At 43.9% G+C, this 21,561-nt stretch overlaps 1 protein-coding gene across 1 annotated transcript in view; it reads right to left on the bottom strand.

Annotated features, from left to right (window-relative positions):
* NEGR1 (neuronal growth regulator 1) overlaps positions 1 to 21,561 on the bottom strand; it is a gene marked incomplete at its 5' end in the record, with an annotated part of 107,430 nt that overhangs the window by 58,085 nt on the left and 27,784 nt on the right. The window contains one exon of the mRNA XM_009698162.1: positions 4,733 to 4,853. Within this exon, the coding sequence (XP_009696464.1) occupies positions 4,733 to 4,853 (121 nt within the window). The remainder of the gene's footprint in view (positions 1 to 4,732; positions 4,854 to 21,561) is intronic.

Below are 21,561 nucleotides of genomic sequence, written 5' to 3'. Positions count from 1 at the left end.
CTGGCTTTGAGCTTCTCACCCCAAATTTCATAGGAACTGGGCAGTTTTTTGATGTTGCTTCCAAAGCCATGTCAGAAGCATTGCTGCTGCACTGGGGCAAAGAAAGATGACCAATTTAAATGTTGCTGTTGTAGGTAAACTACATCTCATCAAACAAGGAGATGAGAAGGGTAATCACGTTATTAAAATACTAGCTACACTTGATTACTCATAATTCCTTATATTTCACATAAGGAGCAGAGTTCTAGATTAAGTACACAATGTTTCTTTGATATATTGAAAGATATAATCATATATCCCGGGAATGAATGCAATCTTTTAGCATTCTGTCTGAAAACATTTCAAGTCTATTATTAATTACACTTCTGCATGTTGTGGATTGAATACTTCTCATCGTTACGTGAGTGCCTCTGCTCCCGTTTAATCACTGTATGCTGCTGCACGTACAGGGGGTTTCTCTTCCCTGTGCGCTTCGTGTTGCTGTAAAGGACTCTGCTCTGCGCAGCCTGGCCTTAGGGAGAGGACATAGCACATCCCATGGATGCACATGGTTTTGTGAGAAACAAAAAAACACGATTAAAATGCCAGGTTTGGGGTGAACGGTGCAGTTAGATTCATCTTTTCTCCAGACTTGTCAAAGGCAGAAGTTTGTCCTTTCAACCTATGCACGTGCTTCTGCACATGGATGTTCTCCTTCCAAAACCGCCAATATCTGTCCCTCCTCTTTTTGCCTCTTCTGCAGAAAAACCCCAGAGCCTTCTCCGCTCCAAAACACACCCTGCTACGACTGTCCCATGCCATCACACCGCGCCTCGTAGCCGATGACAGCGTTATTGGCGCGGCAGCAACCGAGGCCGTGCAAGAGGTGCTCGGGGAGGCGTCGCAGGCAGGCGCTCAGCAGCACATCCCGGATGCTCGCCTCAGACACAGGTCGGATGCTTTCCTCAGGATGCTCTTTTTCCCTCAGGATGCCATGGCCACCATCCCTTCCCTCTGCCTTTTGGGGTTTGAACCCCCCCCAGTCCCCTCTCCCAAGGGACCTCGGGGTACTGGAGCGATAGCTCTGCTTCCACCTACAGCTTATTCCTACCAGCTGTTTTCAAGCCACCTCCATCCTTTCTCCCATAACTGTAGTTTGAACTACAGCATCTCTACAGTTATAAGGCTTAACTCATTTTTTTTGTCTGGAAAACAATGGGGTGTTGGGATTTCTGGCTACCCCATTCCCCATCAGAAGCCACACTCCTGCCAAAAAATTAACTGCGTCTGTTTGATGCGATCTGTCTGCCTTTCCCAGGCTGCCGAAGGGACGAGTGCTGTGGGTGCCAGCTCAGATCCCATCCCCTCCTCCTCTCTCCTTCCATCTTCTCCCACCTCGCAGCCTGGACGGCGTCACCCTCCCTGCATGTCCCTTGCTACGAAGTGGCTGACACTGAGGGGCCAGAACTGGAAGTGGAGTAAATGGAATCAGATAGATATGCATATCAATAAGCCATGTAATTAACAGACCGAGGAGTCGGCATTAGTTAGCAGAAACTCAGCAGTTTTGAGGATTTCCATTTGCAGTTGTAAGGACCAGATGCTTTTACTTTTAAATTAATTACTCTGCTTAGCTTATTGACTGAACACAGCGTTTATTACTTGTCTGGATTTTACCAAGTTACTTCTCAGGCTGCAATGGCATTTTAAGTTGTGCACAGCCACGCTACACATTTCTTCACGTTATTGCTTTGTAGCACTAGTTATAAAGGGAAGAGTGATCTCCCTTTTATTCCAGAGATTATGCCTAGGCATCCAAAGAAGATCATGCATCAGTGCCAGCCCCAAGGGGTACCTACCTTTGGTTTCACACATTTGAATACTTTCATGTTATTGTAATATATTAAGCCATTATAATGAGTTTTGTTATTTCAAATGTAAGTCTTATTTGCTTTGTCAAGGATAAGGGAATTAATATTTTTAAGATAGGTGACTTTTGGGCTTCTTCCCTGTGGCTGTTTAATGTCTGAGATCTAATTTCTGCCTATCCCTATAACATAACACACTTGAACAGTTGTGAATTTCAGAAAGTGGGAGTCAGCACAGTGAAGCCATTCTCCTCTCCGCAGGGAATCCTTGTGCAGTTTTAGAAGCCGCACACTTTTATAATTTTGAGATGCTTTTACTAACTTTTCCCCCAAATTTGCAATCCCTTCCCAGCTCACCCCACCCTCCCCATCTCGGAGTACCCTCGGCTTGGGGTCTGCGCAGCCAAACCTGACAGCTCCCGTGGGGACTTCGAGGCTCAGCTTTTGACAGATTAAGTGCTAAAGGGTCCAAACCCTGCCCGTGAGACCTCTCCTCGCCTTTCCCCGGCTGCGTTCAGCCTGCCCGCTCCCTGCCCCGGAAAGCGACCCAGCCGCCCGCGGGCTGCAGCTCCGGGGCTTTGGGCTCCTCACCTTGCTCTTGGCCAGGGACCAATATTGCAAAGCACCTTTGTGCGCCCATGCTTACGGAAAGCTGACCAACAGCAACTCTTGCGAGCTCCGTGATTAGGTAGAATTAGTCCTGCAAGCTCTCTGCCTCGAAGACCAGCAGTTTTAACTGGATGTAGTCTGCAACTGCTTTTATGTTTAGTTTTAGTGACTATTTTATGATGAGATGATCCCTAGAGTCTGGAAACCGTGGGTTTGGATTTACATTAATTGAAGCAACAATAATACAATTTACGGACCCAAAGGGCTTGTTTCAGACCCTGAACATATACTTACGGTTTCAGATCTGACTCCCACTGTTCATTTATTCAACAATTCCTCCAGATCTACCAAAAAATAAAAGTACCAATCCAAGGCTAACTGAAGAACACGGGATTCTCTCTATCCTATTAGCAGAAAATATGGCAGGGTGTGCACTCCTAGTATATAAATTTAATCTTCTAGTATATCTGCAAATTATCCACATGCCACTCTGAACTACCTGTGAGAGCTGACTCTTCTTAGTTTTGCATTAAAACAATGACTGAACTGTCTGAGGCTCATCCTGTGCTGGCTTTCCATCATCCAGAGGTAAATGGATATACTGGAGGAAAAAACCGGTGTGTACAGGTTTTCCTCTTTCCTGCAAGTGGTGGAGGTTCAGAGATCCCCAGTACCTTTGTAGTCACATATGTCTAGCATATCTCAACAACAGCTTAACAAAAAAAGGTGGACCATTAGATTTAACATAATACGTGAGCAGTAAGAGACAACAGGACAGTACGTTTCTTGCTGATTATAGCAAGCCTCAGGTGATACACCAACTGAATCAGAAAACAGAAGGCACAACTTTGGTATCCTGAAATGCTCTGCTCAGTCTTTCTGCTGCTGCCGTGGCACTGAATGCGCTCACGAAGAAAGGAATTGGTCAGTGTTATAAATAGAAAGGTGATTATCACGCTGGAAACGGCTAATGGAACCCAGAGTGCTAAAACCTGTGCTACAATACTTTCTACATAAAATATGTTTCTGCTGCCACTCCCCCCAACATGTCTACAATGTAATATGCATCTTTGGAAATAAGATGCAGATGAATTCTGCCAACAGAAGAAAAACATTTACTGTTATATATAGTAAAGATCAATTATATTGTTTTAGAGAATGCTCTAGGACATGGTCAAAGTGCAATAGTTACGACTGCTCTGAAAGGTCACGAAGAAAGATGAGCAGCTAATGCTGCTGAAGGGGACCAGCTGGCCAGTGAGAAATGAGCTGACAGATGGCTTTCTATGAAAAATGGTCATTAATATTCTCATGTCAACTCCCAGGTTTAATGGGATGTTTGAGCCGAGAAACTCAACACTGGGAAGCCAGGAAATTCCAGAAGCTAGAAGGTGCGTATGGACAGTTGCTTACAAGGGACAATAATCACTTGCTTTTGCGCCAACACTCAAACTTAACAGAAATAAGCTCTTAGATAAGCTAAGAGTTGTAAAACAAAATTTCCTATTCAAAAAGTAAAATATTTACCTGTTTAATGAGCTGATTTTTAAAATAAAGATGACCCTACAGAGATGCCTGTTTCCATTACATAGCACTAACGACCTGAAAGTGAAGCTGGCTGTAAACACAACCAAAGCAGACGGTCAGTTTTTAGGGTTCGAGCAGAGAGCTCTGCCCTGACCCCCTCTTGGATGCTGTGACATGCATCAACTCTGCTCAAGTCTGTGAACTATAAACCCGTGGCCTCGACTGCTGATGGCACAACCGGGTGAAAATTCATACATATTAAGGTTTGGTTGAAAGTTTTGTTCCTGAAACAGCCTTTCTACCCCCAAAACCCTCAGTAGGAAACCTATGAAGATGAATTAAAAAAAGAATAAAATCCTTTTAGTAGAGTTTTTCAGTGCCTTTCTGGTTATTACACTTAAAAGGCTGTAATTACTAAAGGATGCTTAAACATTAGGCTCATTATTGCAATTAACACTAGCACAGCCCAGCCACCGACAGCCTGCTTACGCCTCATTTTTGAGCACAGAAACTACGACGGCAAGGAAAGCGAGAAACTGCCCCAACAGCCACGCAGCATGGCTGTTGGTAGCGGACACCTCTGAGCACCTCCTATTTAAAGCTCGGCATTAATTTCAGGACAGCCTGTCGGATTTGTCATCACGAGGGGCAAACCCAGCCTGGCGGTCTCCTCTCTCTTCCACCCTGGTCCCCACGGGTGGGCAGCATCCCCAGCAGCACGAGGGGGTCGGCAAGCACCGGCTACTTACTTCCTCTCTCCTTTGTACCACTCAAAGACCGGGGCAGGAACTCCTGCACCTTCGCACCGTATCAGTCCGTTCCCTCCAAGCATCACACCGCTGGATTTAAGTTCCTGAATTGTGGGGGCAACTGAAAAAAAAGAATTGTAAAATGGACATTTGCATCTAGATACGCAGATTACTTAACGCCACTTCTCTTCTACGTTACTCTCAGCCTGGCGCATGTTTTCCAGCTTGATTCACATTCAATCCTGTTTTCTTCCAGCAGTGTAAAAATTATCCCACACAGCAGATTCTGATACATATTCTGCGTATCTGGGGTAAAAAACACAACCGAGACATGAAGACGTATCAATCCCATTCTGAAAAAAACTGTTTTTCCAACTCAGTTACTCAACATACAGTATAGCTATTTATAAGTGTTAGTGTCGTACAAGATGTATTTAAAACCTCAGATTCATAAAAAAGCACATGAAGCCCCAACAGAGGTGCCGGCTGAGAGGCTGCGGGGTCCTGGTGGGCTTGGCCGGGAGAACCCCCCCGCAGCTGGGGAGGGGTACGACAGAGCCCAGGGTGCAGGGTCCAAAGCACAGACAGGGCCAGCACCACCTATCTTCTGCATCCTGTCTTCTGCAAATGCCCCATAAACCCCATCGGCTCAGATGGTCTTTGAGATCTTGTTTTGCATATTAAAAGAACAAACTTACCTTTGCAATTATGAGCCAACTGTAAATACCACGTACTGGCATGACTTTTCTAGTATTACACCAGATATAGAGTTGTTTCAGTAAATATATTTTGTCTTTTTAAGTAACAAACGTTGTAAATAGCAATAAACATTTTAAGCTTAGAACCACAGATACAAATAATGGTAAAAAGCGACTGTCAGTTTTTCCAGTTGCCAGCGAAAGGCAACTGTAAGCTGAAAATAAAACACAACAAATTCCTCGGGAAAGAGGTTATCAAAGGAAAGGCTGAACAACAATTGCCTTCTCCCAGGAATTTCTTTTACATTTTCTGTTTTTAAACAATAATTTATGTGCATCATAAAAATGCTATAAAAACTAAACCAAAGACCTTATAAATAAAAATCTGTTTATTTTTTTCCCAAGCAGTTTTCCAGATGTTGCTTTAAGGTGTTTATGTACATGTAAAATGCTGATTGCCTCTCGTCTGCTTCTCTCACCATCTCAGCCATCGCTCAGCGCGCCACGTTAAGAGACCATAATCTTTTACGGGAACCAGCCACACTACAGAAGCATCAGATACTCTGAAAGAGCAGAGGGACAGCCAGGTTCCATGCACGGGCGGGTCAGCTTCATCGCACCTCTCATCGCACACCCCTCCTTCATCAGCACCATCAACGGCCGCTTTTCCAGATGTGAAGGACATCTCAGAGGAATCCAGCTGTCACAGCCCAGGGAAAGCAAACGCGCACTCTTAGCGTTTACGCACAAGTCTCGATGTTTAACAGAACCGCGTGAGGACGTTTTGGGTGAGATTAAACAGAGAGCTGGTTCTCTCTCGCCCATCGCTCACGTCCTACCCGGAGGCAGGCAGGCAGGCAGACAGACTACAATTTTCCACAGCTGGCAAACACACCTTCTGCCTTCAACTTTCTCTTCTCAATGATTACGTCAAACCAATCCATAAATTCATTAACTTTCAACCACTAACATTAAAATCTCAAGTGGATAATAAACATATAACCAATTTGCGTGACTACTTCTCCATCATCTGCATAGGAAAAAAAATCAGATTTCTTTTTGTTACCCCATAAAAATAACAGGGACATATAAAGCTTATTCCTTCTTGAGAAATGAAGTAGTTTGTGCAGCCAAGACTTTTAAAAAAAACTTTAAGTGGGACTGACCACACAAAGAGCTGTGAACCGGTCACATTTTGCCTTTGCTCCTATAGCACCTTGTGGCACCAGCACCTCCTCAGAGGACCATAAAGCTCATAGTTCAGCTTCTGAAGCATTCAAAAGAAGAGCAACTAAAAATGTCCAAGATGAACAACACAAAAGCAAAACTTGTGTGAGATAAACCATACAAAACCATCACCTGAACAATGGAAGAAAATGAAAGTCTACTGCACGGGCATACCATCAGTGGAGGTTGCCAGAAGCTAGACTATGACTGGGAAGAGGTCTACCTCTCACGCTGAGTTTCCACCCATCCAGGGACCGGGGACTGCCTGCCAGTGTTCCCACCACTTCCCTCAAGTTGTACGAAAGAGGTGAACACTGCAGTGGAACCCCTAAGGAACCCCTAGGACACTTCTCCATCATTAGCTCACGCGTGGCCGGTGCGTTTCAGGCTGGTCCCGATATGTGGTGGAGCTCCTGGGGAGCACAACCCTGAGCAGGCAGGTCCTGGGTCTCCTGGCTGCAGGACACCCACCCCAGAGCCCCGGCGTTCCGAGAAATGCCAGCTCCCTTCCCCGTTTATCAACGCCTGTCTGACAGTGTGTTTCTGGGTTACTGGAGGGAACTGGTCCACCTGGCTGCCCAAAGTGGGGCCAGCCCAAGGTATGTAGTCCTGATGGACCCATCCACCCTGAGGCTTCAAAGCTCCAGGGAGACCCCCAACCCACCTGGATGGCAACACACCAGCACACACTTATCCAGGCAGTTACAGGTACGCACCTTGCTGCAGTTTTAAACTATGACTTCTTTTGTCCCTGGTGCTATGAAGCATAGGTCTAAACTTCTCTTTGAAGAAAGATTTAATCCATTTAAAGACTTGTGTGCTTGTTCTCTCAGACTTCATTTATCTAGACAAACTCAGTCTAAAAGAAACTCAGTTCGTTCTCACTCATTTCAGACATCACATTTCCCCAAAACTGTGTGTGTTTTTTGTGGTGTCTGGAAGTCCTCCAGTTCACGCACATTTGCCTGAGTGTGCCCAGTGCGAGATGCAGCACTCCCAGGGAGATGTTGCCAAGTGGAACAGAGAGGTTGCTCCGCATGGTCTGCATGTGGTGGTTTCCTACACGTGATGACGTCCTGCCATTGCTGACTTAATAGAGTGTTTCTTCCCCCATTACCCAGTGGGTTTTCTGTGCATTCGCCCAATTGCCCATCCTTCATTTGTGCAAGTCCTCACCCACAGGCGGATGCTACTCCACACTTCTGCTTTAGCGACCACCTTTTATTTTTGTCACAGCTCTCCCCTCTGTTGAGACAATCTCCAGTCGTGCCTGCTCCACAGGGCAGTCTCCTAGCAGTGCTGGGAAACCTGCCCTATGGAGGGGTGAAGATTTGCTGCACCTGGAATAAACTGAACATGATGGGTGTAAGTAGATATAATCTATTTCTGGGGACACTAGAGACAAATTCTGGGAGAGGTACTGGAATAACGCACTGGATCCATACATTGGGCAAGCTTTCATGAACTGGAAGTTGAGTTTAAGCTATTGACACCTCAAGTGTTTCCACCATGACTGAAAGACACTGGGAAGATTTTCAGTGACCATGGGTTTTGTCTTTCAGGTGCTGATGGACACTGGGAAGATTTATCATGACCGTGGGTTTTGCCCTGTGCAAGACAAGAGCCGCGACCACCCCGCAGGTTCCATGGGGTCTGCAAGCCCTTAAGTAGCAGGAAACAGTACTTTATCTGGCCCCTTCTCCACATCACCACGCAGTGGCTCCTTGGAAAGCTTTCTATTAAGAGGCAAATATTTTTCTGTGTTATGCAACGGGAGTGAAAACATTTTTTTTTTTTCCTAATTCAGAGTGGGTAGGATTATTAGCAAAAAACCTAAATTTGAAATTAATGTACCACACTGCGTGTGGACTACACTGACAATATTTAGTTCTCATGAGCTAAGCAGAAACAGCAAACAAAAGACCAGCAAAGGCCTTAGTCGTGTATAAAGTTTTCTTTCTAAAAAGTACCACCTTCATGCTTCTCATTGTGGGCTGCTCACCTTTTGCTCGGCGTTTTGTGGTTTGTTTGGGGATTTTTTTTTTTGGTTGGTTGTTTGTTTTTAAATAAATGCAGAACATCACTGGTAACAAATTTTAAAATTAAATGATCCATAAAAATGTACAGTTTGTTGATGCTTTTTCGGGCAGCAGCCCCAGGCACCGTGCTACTGGTGCAGCTGGGAAGGGGATGCTGGATGGATCCCAGCTACAAATCACAATGCCGGGCTTTGCTGTCCGGTGAGGCAGAGTTTTGTTCGGAAAATACTGGAAAACTTCTGAAAAGGAAGTTTTCTTCAATCTCCTTTTCAGAAGGATTTCAGCTTGTGTTTGTTCAGAATAAAAATAAAAATCAATATTTTCTGCTCTAGGAAATCCCCAGTTAATACTGGTATGAAATACAAACTGCAGGTAGCTTAGAGTTACCATTCTCTTCAGTTTTTCATTGTCAGGTTATTTTCTTGTTTTTAGTATAAAGACAAACTATGAGATGCAGGCATGTTTCTGGTGCACTGATTAGTGATGTGCTGAGCAAAAAAAAAAACCCATCAGACCCTACTGCTCCCACTGGTGTGGAACACTGCATAACTCCAGATGAAATTGCCTACCTAAATATCTGCTGCTCTCGTTGCCAAGGTTCATTTTGGAAAGGAAAGAGACAAAAACATAGGAAGAGATTCTTGGGCCTCCACTGTTTCATATATTTTTAAAATGTTTTTCCATGTGGTCAGCAAAGACCCATTTTTGAGAAGACATTCGTGATTTGATCTTACTGATTTACAGTTGGACTCAGCGATCTTAAAGGTCCTTTCCAACCTAAATGAGTCTATGATTTGATCTTATGGCTGTCAGTCACACTGCAGTTGTCTGCATTCTTCTGCTGCTGAGGCTGCACATGTTTTCTCCTATATGAAAGATTTTGAGGTTATAACAATCAGAAGGAATACTATATTGATCTAAATACATATAATTTAGCAAGAGGAAAGCTCATATTATGTTAACAAGTGCTCACGAGGTTCAATTCAATTCTACCTTCACTATTATCCAATATATGTCATTTTTTTGGTGAACAATCTCCCTGGCACCAGAGCTGCCCGGTCCAGCGGGGATGTGCAAAATCAGCCAAACCACCCAGGAGAAGAGAGGGCTGGAGGATAACAACATCCCACCTCCAGCCAGGGCCGACGGGCAGGTGTTTGGGAGAGGTTATAATAAACATACAGAAAATAACATGAGTTTTCCTCCCAGGTAGCACCTCGAGAATTTAGAAAGTTCCTAAACCAGCAATAGTTCCCCCACCCATTGTTCCCCCCGACCCAACAGGGCTCTGCATCTCACAGCACTGATCATCCCTGCCTGACCACCTCCACCTCATTAGATCCTCCTGCAGCTCTTTACAACTTGCTTTATTTTCTTTTGTATTGCCAATAAACTTGCCAACCCTCTGCTGACGCGCTTTTACAGGGTGTTATGAACAGCACAGGGGGGGCTTGCAGCGTGCTCCCCTCCTTGTGGAGGGACTGGGGGGATCTGGCCCTCTGACATTACTGAGGGGGATGATTTCAGTCCTGCTCAATCCCAGTGCCAAGTAGATGCCTTCCAAAACCCCTGGCAGGCTTCCTGCAAGGCTGTGAGGAGCATTCCCAGCAACACCAGCATCGCTGCCCACATCACCCCCCCCGTCACCCACGGCCCCGGCGGCGGGTGGCTGCTGTCGGGTTTTTATGACTGCTTAGGGAAACAAGAGCAAGGATAAATACTGGCCATCGAGGAAAATGTTTTCATTCCAGAGTTTAATAATGATGACTTAAATTACTACAAAAAATTGTTTGGTATCATTAACGATGCAATCCTGCTCGATTCAGCTGCTTGATCAAACAGACACTAGCAAAAGTCCTGGGTGGGCAATAGAAGGCAAGGAATAAATACAGATGGACACAAGCTTAAAGACCTGATGAAAGTTTGAAAAGGTAAAAAAGAAAGAGTAGCTTTAGTACATTTTAAATAAAGTAATTACAGCTGGAAAAGTCATGGAAAAATAAGAGAAATTTCTGTTAAAGATTCCACACCAAAGAATCCGAGGCTGAAGGGAGGCACGGGGTAGGCAAGGCTCCCACAAGCCTTCCCTCAGACTCCGCAGCCTCACAACTGAAGGTTTTACCAAGTTTTCCCCTCCACAAGTTACGCGGGAAGATTCCAGTCGTGTTGCAGGGACTCAGACCTGCTTCCGAGTCTGTGCAGAGCACCTCGTTATACGTAATAGTGAACACCCAAACGAACAAGATGATAACAACTTGTCTCAAAGGTACAGAGCATCAGTAAGGAGTGAAACCGTTTAGCTGGAAGAGCCTACAGGAGGAAGGGAGGGGGTGACAGCTGCAGAGAGATCCCAAGGGGGAGAATATAACAGAAAAGTTAGTGGCCTGACAGAGGATGCTGCAGTAAAATCTAACAGCGATGTTAACAAGAAAGCCTCGTGTAAGACTAATAGTTTTAAAGGTATTTGTCATTTTTATATCTCCTAAATAATGGTTATATAATATAACAAAGGAAAAAAAAAAAGATTATACGTATCTGTCAGCAGTACTGGGCTTTTGTGACTCATATTTGTAGGTTTACTCTCCCTATGGTGGATCCTTGTTCAATCCTCTCCCACAGTTCATCCCTGCAGAGCAGAGCACTTAAAATAAATGCTTCATTTCTGACTTGAAAATAAATTACTGGAACTTACTTAATATCAGTTTCTGAAATATGTGTAAGTGCTTTGCTGGGAAAGGCTTTTTCAAGTGGGTGCTCGGAGACTTGGCTTAGCTGGAGATTTACTAACACCCTTTTGCGTTTGTCCCTACATGAAATGGCTCGGGAGGTAAAGCTGTTCTTGACCCAAAACACGTATTTATTATCCTCACAAAATACAGATTTATGTGTCCCCACCAGAGCGATTTGGCACGAAGAGCGTGCGAGCGAGGAGGGGCGCCGGACGTGACAGGCGCCAGGCGGCGATGCGTGGAGCCACGGCCGCGGGTTTGGTGTCATCTCCTGGGAGTCGGGCGGAGCGAAGCACCACGTGCCTCTGCACCACCGAGCACCCTCACGCATCCACCTCATATCAGTTATTGCTAAAACAGCATGGGAAACCTACAGCTACCTACTTTCCGTCTCGTTTAGGAGTAACAGAATAAAGCACCATACAGGACAGGAACACAACGCAGTGTCAGCGAGAACACTGATGTGACGGTTGAGTTATTCCTGTCCCACAACCAAATACGCCGCGAGTTCATGAGGCAACTCGCTCAGTTCAGCGGTGTGAGCCTCGGGGGGACCTGTCAGAGATTTCAGGATAGATGAGCCCTACATCAAGTGCGTACGCACACTCCGATGTGTGCACATCCTCTTCAGTTTTAGTGAAACCATTGAAGTTTCAATAAATATCCCTATGAAAGTCTCATGTGATAATTCGGAGTACTCACTGCACTCCATCTCTCTCCCAGCATGTTAATGAGAAAGACATGAAAACGATCATCTTCGTCTCCCACTCCTGCGCTAAAAGAGCTCTATAATTACTTTCTGCTCAGTTTCTGCTCATCTGATACCACCAACATGTTCGCGTGAGTGCGGGGAAACCAAATTTTATAACTTATGTTCCATCCACAAATGATGCAAAGTACTGCTGAATCTGGTTTCCTACCCAAATATTTTCATTTTGCTTTTAAATGTCTAAAGGAACAGTGAAAACAATGCATGCGATACACTGGCATTCAGACAGGCACAGAAAGCACGCAAAAAAACTCCAGCTAGAACAGGTTTCATCTTTTAACATTTTAATGAGCTTCGGGACTTTTATGCACATTAGTTATGTTGCCCTAATTACTCATTATAATTCTAATGTGCATTTTATATTTAATTACAATGCTTATAAAGGTTTGGTATGGACAGTAAATTATTATAACTAGCATGTGCATAATGCTTATGAGCTGAATTTATTAACTTTTACACTAGCATTCAGGGCTGGCAACTTCCAATTTCACCTTTGTGATTAACCATATAGTCTGATTAAACTAACATTTTTGTGGCATTAATTGTAAATGTCAAAAAAGTCTTTTATTTTTCCAGTTTTCATCAGATTTTAATTTGGCATCCTAACGCAGTCTTTTGTTAGTGAAATTGCTCTCCAGTGTGTTAAGATAAAGACTTTCAGGTAAGAGAACAGGTTTTCTGCCTCAGAAAAAGAGATACAAGCAATATTCAAATATAATCGTATTTATATATATACGCACATAGCGTTTTACCAATAAAGTAACAGATCTCTACAAATGAAATGGTATTACTTGTACTTTATATAATTAAGATGGTCTTCCAATAATCTAGATTATTTGATTTTTCTAACTCATTCAGAGCGGCAGCCCTACCTATTCCCAAATTAATGGAGGGCTTTAATAAATGCCTCGTCATATCAGAAACTTCTCCAGTGTATGGCAACATTTGAGAGACATGCCTTTAACAGTCACTGGGCTAAGCAACTAATAAGCTTATTTTTTCCATCTTTTCTTGACGACTTATCAAAACCCACTGAATTCAATGGGATCTTGATGTGTACATATACATAAATTTTATATGCAAACACACAAGGTATTAGTAGAGAATTCCGTTCAACTCCCGCATTTCTAGATGTAAGCCAGCATCTCTTTTGTGCTTTTCCCTTTCCTATTCAGGATTTAACTTTACAAACCGGTATACTTTAAATGTTGATTAATTAAACAATTGTGTAAACACCTTGCGCTAGCCGTCAGGAGATGAGTGGATTCTCAAGCATTCTCTGCGTGTAATTTGGCATGTCGCAGGGTGCGTCAGATTTTCCCGAAACATGCATCTCCCCCAGCTCCATCTAATGGACTGCATTATAACAGACCATCAAAATCACTGGCTGCTGTGCAATTTATGTTTTTGAATATGAAACCTCCCAGTGTTAAGTTGAGAGGAAAGCTTAAAATCTGCAAGTAATTGTTATGTGGGCGAAAAAAAAAATCAACAACACAAAATAATACTTAATAAATAATATGCCAGCAGACAGGAATTCTCAACAGTGTCGTCTACAAGTATTTGAGGGATAAGAAAAGAGAGGAAGAAACTGAACAAAACCTCCCAAAACCAACAGAGCAAAGACAGACCTCTAGGCAGCTACATAAGAAAATGCAAGTTAGTGCACAGGTGGAAGGACTGCTTTGTTTTTCTGTCCATCAGATTTTATCTTACTGCTTCATCTATTTAATCCTTCTCTTTTCCAACAAACCGTTTTTCTAATCGTATTGCCTTTAAGATAGCTCTGTAAATGTATTGTTATCCCCTGTCAAAGGAGTTGCTCCAGCGTGGGGACACCATGTGTCGGTATCTGTGCTGCGTCCCTGGATGCGGATCCCCGCGATTACTGCACAGACAAATATTTGTGCATCAGCATTGACAGTGTCACATCAACAGCCCCTTGGCTGCAGACCTGGATGGCAACAGCCCCCAGCTCTCTGTAGCCCCTGCCACCCAGCCCAGCCGGTGCGACTCTCCATCTTTTTGCAAATAGCTACGTCCCACTTGATAGAACAAGTCCTGCTGCTGTGTAGGAATTCACAATATGAACAACACCCTCAGCTCCATGCGTTCCCCGCAGTCGAGGACCTCATAACGTACATCAGAGCAGCCGGGGGAGGACAGCCAGGTCAGGAGCATCTCATATCTGCATTTGTCCAACAGCATCACACTCCCCCTTTCCGTGGGCGTAGTTGAAACCATGATGAACAAACATGAAACAAATCCTGCATTTGCATACAAGACTTGCTGGTAATTTAGAAGGAACAGATGCATGAAACATAAATAGGGATATAAATGTTCAGTGTTTGGCGTTGTTTGATACAGTGGAGTTGGTTTTAATCTTTCATTGGCCAAAGCAGCTTGATTCAAATTTAACTGAAGTCAAAGTCTTTATATTGACTTCAGTGGGCTTTGACTGAGGCCCAGAAAGATCTGCAATAAAAGAATTTTCACAGTTTTCAAAACAAAAGAAGTAAAAAAAACCCCGCAACTTCAAAGAGCACTAGTATAACAAAGACAGCTCTTGTCATGTAATCCTTCTTTTTAGACACTATCGCTCTTACTGCAGTAATTCAAGGGAAAAGTTGTCATCGATACTTTCTCATCAGCAAAGAGTGGCTGAGCGTCTGTAATTACCTGAGTCAAAAGAACAAACTTTTGTGTCCGGTGGCATAAAATGGTATTGGCAGGACCCAGCAGAACAGCTGACGGTGTTTTTTTAAATATATGGAGGGGATCTGTTAGAAAAGGGTTCAAAACTTTCAGAGTGGTACATAGGGAGACTGAGAGGCATGATTTATGAGACCTGACACTGCAACCACCGCAGAGAGGGGAAAGTGTGTTCGCTGGGATGTCGGTGACACCCGGGCACTGCGGCACCAATGGGCAGTGGCTGGTGAGGAGGGTGCGAGGGTTCGTAATGGGGTTCAGGTCTCCTGCTAGAGGAGGGGTGGTAGAGCCCAAGAGAAGTGTTGCAGAGCCTCAGTAAAGTATAACAGAGCACGCCACCCCTAACAAGTCATTTGCAAATTCTGGCTGGGGGAATTCAAGGTGAAGGGCATCTCTGTGAAATTCAAGAGAGCATCTGTCCCAAGAGAAGGCATTTCGGGAACAGCTGGGGTTAGCTTTTCCCACACAGCATGTGCACTGCTCTAATTTTCATTCCCCTTTTGCATTCACTCTATGAAGTTATGTTTCTCCATGTGTTGAGAGGCACTACACGGCCCCATGCAGGCAGCGAGGAAAGCCCAGCGATGGGGAGCTTTGTGCTGAGAGGCAAGGCAGCGTCTCCTCAACTAACAACCGTGAGGCTTAAGTAGTGGCAAAGATAAAGATGCTTTGCTGCACGCAAACTTGCTGTTAAATATTGCAGTGCTCCACATACAGGAGCAAATGTACATCTCTGGGTAATGCTGGAGGACCAGAGCTAGCTTGGGAAAGGGACGTTTCCACACAGGACAGGAGTACCAGCATGGCAGGACATGGGGGGAAGAAGGACGATGTGCCCAGGGGAGCTGGGCATCCTACCTAAGCCAGGCTTACCAGCTGCCCTGCCAGGCACTCGCATCAGCAAACCTCCCTCCCTTGGCAGTTCCTACGGGAAAAGCTTCCACACAATTAACATGCCCTCGCACTCTGCTGCGGTTCCTTTATCTCAGCAATTTATTCAAACGTGTATGTGTAGATTAAAGGGGAAAAATGCGTATCAGCATCCTGGAGTGGTACTAAGGAATGTGGAGGAGGAAAGGGGATGCTTTCATACATCTGATGCCGATCCAGAAAGAAGAGTTGGCCGGGAGCCTGGGTGCGAACAAACACGAGAGCTTTTACTTTGCTATTTCTCTCCCTCTAAGGAAGATAAAAGCAGTGGACTTCAACAAATTCCAGGAATTACTAAATAGACCTTTTGGCAGTAAAGTTGAGGAGTTCTCCAAGGAAAGAAAGTTTGGAACAAAACTGCAAAATATCTCAAAGCAGGTCAGAAATGCAGTAAGAGATCTGCCCAAGTCCTGCAGGAGCAGATCCAGGAACCCAAAGCACAAAAGCAGATAAGGCAGGCGTGAGACTTCAAGGGCAATGAGAAACCATGCCGTACATACACCATCAGTATTAAAGAAAAAAGTTACCCTGCTACTCAGTACTACCCCTGTGTGGTGCCCAGGCTGCCGAAATGCTGGTGGTGGTGTTTTTCTGTACCACCACCCTTGCAGCTTGACCTTACCTGAAAAGGCAACACGATTGCTCATCAAAAAACCGAACACTGGACTCTCAACGAACCCTGGAGACCCACATCCCTTTGGCCTGGCAAGGAGCTTTTTGACGACAATTTCCTAAATAATTTCACATCCTCATCACTGACATTTTTTCTCATCTGTGTTTCTCGCACTTGCACCTGTAAGCACCATATGTCAAAAGCTTATGAATGCCAACACATGACACCTCCCGCCCTCCCCGGTGACAAACAGGAATTAGTGAGACAACATCATTTGTTGTTGATGAATTCATGGTAGCTGTTACCCTCCTCAGGTGATCTCCCAGGTACGAACACATCTTGTCACAGTTCCAGCATGTGTCTGGGGACGGGAGACGCGCCAGGCAACTGCCTATTCCCTCTGAACAGCAGGCAGCCAGGGCCTCGGTCCCCAGGACCTTGCCCAGCCTTCCTAACATCTCAGAAATAACAGTTTCATCATCGTTTGCTTTATGTAGATCTTTGATGAAGTTTATTATCCTCTTCCAATGACTTGAGACAACAATTAGCTTATAGAAGACTGTTCTGTATCTACTCTAGGTTAAGCTTTATTTCTTTGCACTTGGTATAGAGTCCTGCTGGCTTGCAGGTGACCAACATTCCCTTCTTCAGAGACGATGGGGCAGAAAAGCAGGAGGGGGCATCTGACAATGCTCAGTGCTGGGAAGAGAGGCCAGTACCTCCCAGAGATGCTCAACAGACGCATTATCTAATGCAAGCCACTTGCTTTATGGGGCACTGGTGGGGTCTCAGCTGAAGCACCAAAAGTTCAGAAAAGCAGAAGGAATTGGGATTGGTAGAGCTAGAAAAGACAATTTATTAGAGACACATTGCATCATTAAATATGCAAGACAGAAGAAAAAAGGAATCAGCTCTTCCCTATCTCCTCTATGGGCCAGGTAAGAAATAATGAACCAAAATTGAAGCAAGGGAGATTTAGGTCTGGTAAGCTATGGCTGGAAGAGATTGCTTAAGGAGAATGTCAAGGTGCTCTCTTCTATTTTAAAAGGAAAGATTGACAATTTGAATACTGGCATCTACATCTGGACAGCATCATCAGCCTGACTCCTCAGTTCCTCCTCTGGGCTGAATTTTTGTGGCCTCTGAGATCTTGGGATTACTAAGCATCAGAACTGTTCCTAGAATGGCAAATCCCTTTACTCATTTCTGTAGATACTAATGTTGTGTTTAACGGTATATGCCATTTTTCAACGCAATGGGAAAAAAAGGAATTCTACTCTTCTCAGCTTACAATAGTAATGAAATCTCCAGGTTCATGCTTAACTACAAAAATGAGGTAAGTACCGAAACTGGATTTGGAATTCAAAAAAATAATTCAAAAGACAGAAGCAGAACTTTTTTGAAGCAAACTTATCACGTACACCTTGGATCTGATTTGATATCTTCTACATACATAACAAAGTAGCTAGGTGAACTCACCAAAATTATATTTCTAAGGACAGAACTCATTACTACTGTATAATAAATGGAAGCATAAGTCAGAGTTAGCACTGAACAGATTGTTTGGGGTTGCAAAGACAGCAGCTGTCACAGCTTGACAGCTTTCTTGTTAGTGAATCAGCTTTACTGACAGTCTTTTTGATTGAAAACCACTGTTCGCTGACAGTGTGTTATAGCTGATATACATATGTATCTCATGAAGAATGAGAAAGAGCCATAAAAGGTCTAGAAGCTATTGCTCTATATTAAAAAGAAGTGAAGTTTACATAAAGGGTTTTTCGGTTTCTCCCCCCTCCCCAGTAATCTGTGGCAATGTAAGCTGATAGAAACAGGACAATCTATACCGATGCGTGACAAGCGCACAAGCACCCAGGGTCAAGTCCAAAGAGGGTTTTGTAGCTAAAAGCAATAAAGCTACATAAATACTAGTTGCTTTCAAACACTCTCAGGAAAAGTTTGTGTAATTGAAAACAAAGTTTAGAAATAAAATTATAGAAATAAAACTCAATGCAACTCTGACAGGGCCTTCACAGAACTGCTGCTAGACCGAAGGGGAGATCTGCTGGAGCAGATATATCTGTATTAATTCAAAAAAGAACCCGTTTGAGTCACACTTCGCTTTTCTCCTATACGCTCCACCTGCGTCAATGGCTTTGACTGGCAGCTCCATGGGACAGGGAGCGTTGGCTTCTGCTTTCTGCAGCAGACACAGAATACCGGTGTAAAACCACCACCACCACCGCTGCTGTTGCATGGGCAAGGACGGCAGATGCTGCCTCGGGCATCTTGGTTCGCCGAGCTGTCTGCTTTTCTGTGCCCTGGTCTCTTCACCAAACACTGGTGGTCCACATACTTGGGGCACCAAAAAGTTAGCTGGCTGTGGTAAAAGAAGTACTGTATTGAAGCAAACGCGTCTCAAGGGTCTCTCTCTCTCTCTTCCCCCCTCATCTCTATCTATTCATAAAATTGCTCTTATAAAGTAATTTCTTCCTCCTCAGTTTTGTGGTATTTCAACAGATAAAAGCCATGAACTGAGTACAACAGATGCCACCTCTTATTCTGAGATCATTGCTGAAAAATAAGCACACATGATGCTGTGCTGAGGAAGACCAAAGCCAAACAATGAGAGCCATTTACGAACACCAGAAACATCCAGGGCTTTGCAGTTTGTCCCTGATGATCGTGTAATACCCTTGTTACAACTGCTCATTTTCAAAGAACGTCACACATTTCTCAAGAAGAGACAATAGATTGCAAGTCAACACTTGGATGCAGACCTGCCTTTACATGAGAAGTCTGGAATACTGGGATTTCCCTACTTAAACATTTAATTGTTGCGTTGAAAGATAATTCCCAATTTGCTCTTGTTCTTGAGATTCTCTTTTGCCGTTAATAATACCAGGTGCAGAAGCAGCAAGCACCTGAATTTTGGTACATTTGATAATAAACAGAATTTTGTTCAAAATACACTGGAGATAGTGCATTCTGAAGTGAATTTTTCCAAATTTGCGAACTGAATTCTTTCAGTCTAGAAATGACAATTGCAATCTTTGTGCACAGTGCACAACAGGTACCAAAGCAACTGAAGCAATATGGTCTGTAATGTTACTCGTCTTTGGGAAGCGACACTGAGTGCAGCCGTGCCTGCAAGGCATCAGAGCTTTCATTGTAAAAGCTTCTGTTCGCTCTACAACTTCTAAGGTCCAAAAAAGGTTACATTAGCCTCAAAATAGTTTGTTTTTATTTGAGAAGAGGTAGAAAATGTGAGGAGAGTGAGCTTTATGAATTATAATGCCTGAAGAATGATGTTGGCAATTTCCCCCCTCTTTTGTGTCAACAGCACTGCTTTGTTTTAAACTATAAAAGCAGAAATATTACTTCTCAAAGCTCCCCTAGCTCAGATCGAGTGCCTACACCACACACTTGCTAATACCAGCCAAACCACAGAAGTTATTAAAACCTAATTTAGCAATCTCACCAGGGGACAAACAAGTTGTAACAATATCATTACAGTCTTATCAGGGACTGGATGTCTTGTTGAAATGCCGAGCGTAGTCAGGATAGAAGCCAACGGGGACCGTCGCTGCGTGGCATCGCGGCCGTAGCCATACACTCACAAGTTATACGGAACAGATTTCTTTTGCAGAACCATTTCAAAGCAGCAATGACTGCTGCTGGGAAAAAAAAAAAATTAAAAAAAAAAATCAAGAGATGGAGAATTTTGTAAGACTGACACACTGTTCTGACTTGTCTTTTTGTGACCCCCGTTGGTGTCACCAGCTGCACTCAAAACCCTTTTAGACGATCACCTCAAAGGCACTGTGCTTGCCAGGGACAAGGAAGGCTAAGTCTTAGATCAGCGGCAACAAGGAATACTACAATTACCAGGAGAAATATTGCTTTACAATGTGTTGACTATTATGAGAAATATTTTAAGTAATTGTTTTTGCTGAAGAGCAATCTGGGCAAGTGAACGCTCCTGGAAGCTGAAGAGCTCTCCATTAATTTTGGCTCTAGTTTGGAGTCTAACACAGCCTGCTGTATACTTCAAATTGCTTCTTGAAATGCATAAGCTCTTTAGAGATGAGTCATCTTCTATTAAGACTTCAATTTTCCCGAACTGTATTTTAGCTGGTATTTAAAGTGGGATCACCTGGAAGCTGAAGAGCTCACAGCAGTTCAGGGCTGGGAGAAAGCACTCGCTCCAGGCAGGACTGGCTTCCCAGGAGTGCTTTTCCTCCGTCGCTGCAAACACTTCCTTGCTTTGCACCCCATCGGGTTTGAGGGGGTTAACATCCCACCTGCAGATGGGAAGTTTGAGCACCTCTGAAGACAACAAGGAGCCACACACCAGCCCTCCTGGGAGCCAGCCCCATCGAGAGGAGCACGCTCCTGTGGATGCCAGGAGAAAGAACTGCAAGAGACCCAGCTACACCAGACGCAGACACACAGAGGTGTCCAGAATCTTACTGTAACCTTATTTTGACTTTAGAATGACAGCACAAGTGGAAAAGTATGCAAAAGCTAGTAAAAAATCCCCACCATTAATTCTTTTTCATCCACCGATTCATGAGCTGGTCTCCACACTTTCACCATCAATGGCCTGAAGCCTTTACACTGTGCCTTTGCAACAAGCATCGACAATATGTTGTTGACAGTATTTTTCACCAATATTAGTAGAGCATGTCATGGATGCTCTAATGTTTGTTACAGCACAGACTCCCAGAGAGGCATAAACGTAATGAAAGGCATTTATTGGTATACCACAGTTATACCATATGTGGACCTCTAACTATTGGTAGACTGTAACTATATGCAAATTAGTACAGCTATTTTTATTTCAAGGACTTGTTTTCCTGGGAACAAGGAAGAGAGAGTACTTTCAAATGGGTAATCATGGCAGTCCTCAGAATTAACCACTGTAGAAATGACACATAATCAGCACCCTTAGGCTTCTGAAACAATAAAATCCAGATTTGAATAATAGAAACAATCTTTTAACAGCTAGGTCAGACATGCTGCTTCCTAAGAAAACAGTGGTTGACAAAGGATTTGTTTGCACATGCTTTAATAGCTCTCTAACTCCTCAATGTGGTTCACAGATTGGTGATA

The sequence above is a fragment of the Cariama cristata genome, unplaced genomic scaffold (genome assembly GCF_000690535.1).
Source record: "Cariama cristata isolate BGI_N322 unplaced genomic scaffold, ASM69053v1 scaffold7924, whole genome shotgun sequence".
Taxonomy (NCBI): domain Eukaryota; kingdom Metazoa; phylum Chordata; class Aves; order Cariamiformes; family Cariamidae; genus Cariama; species Cariama cristata.
This window is presented reverse-complemented; position numbering and strand designations above follow the sequence as displayed.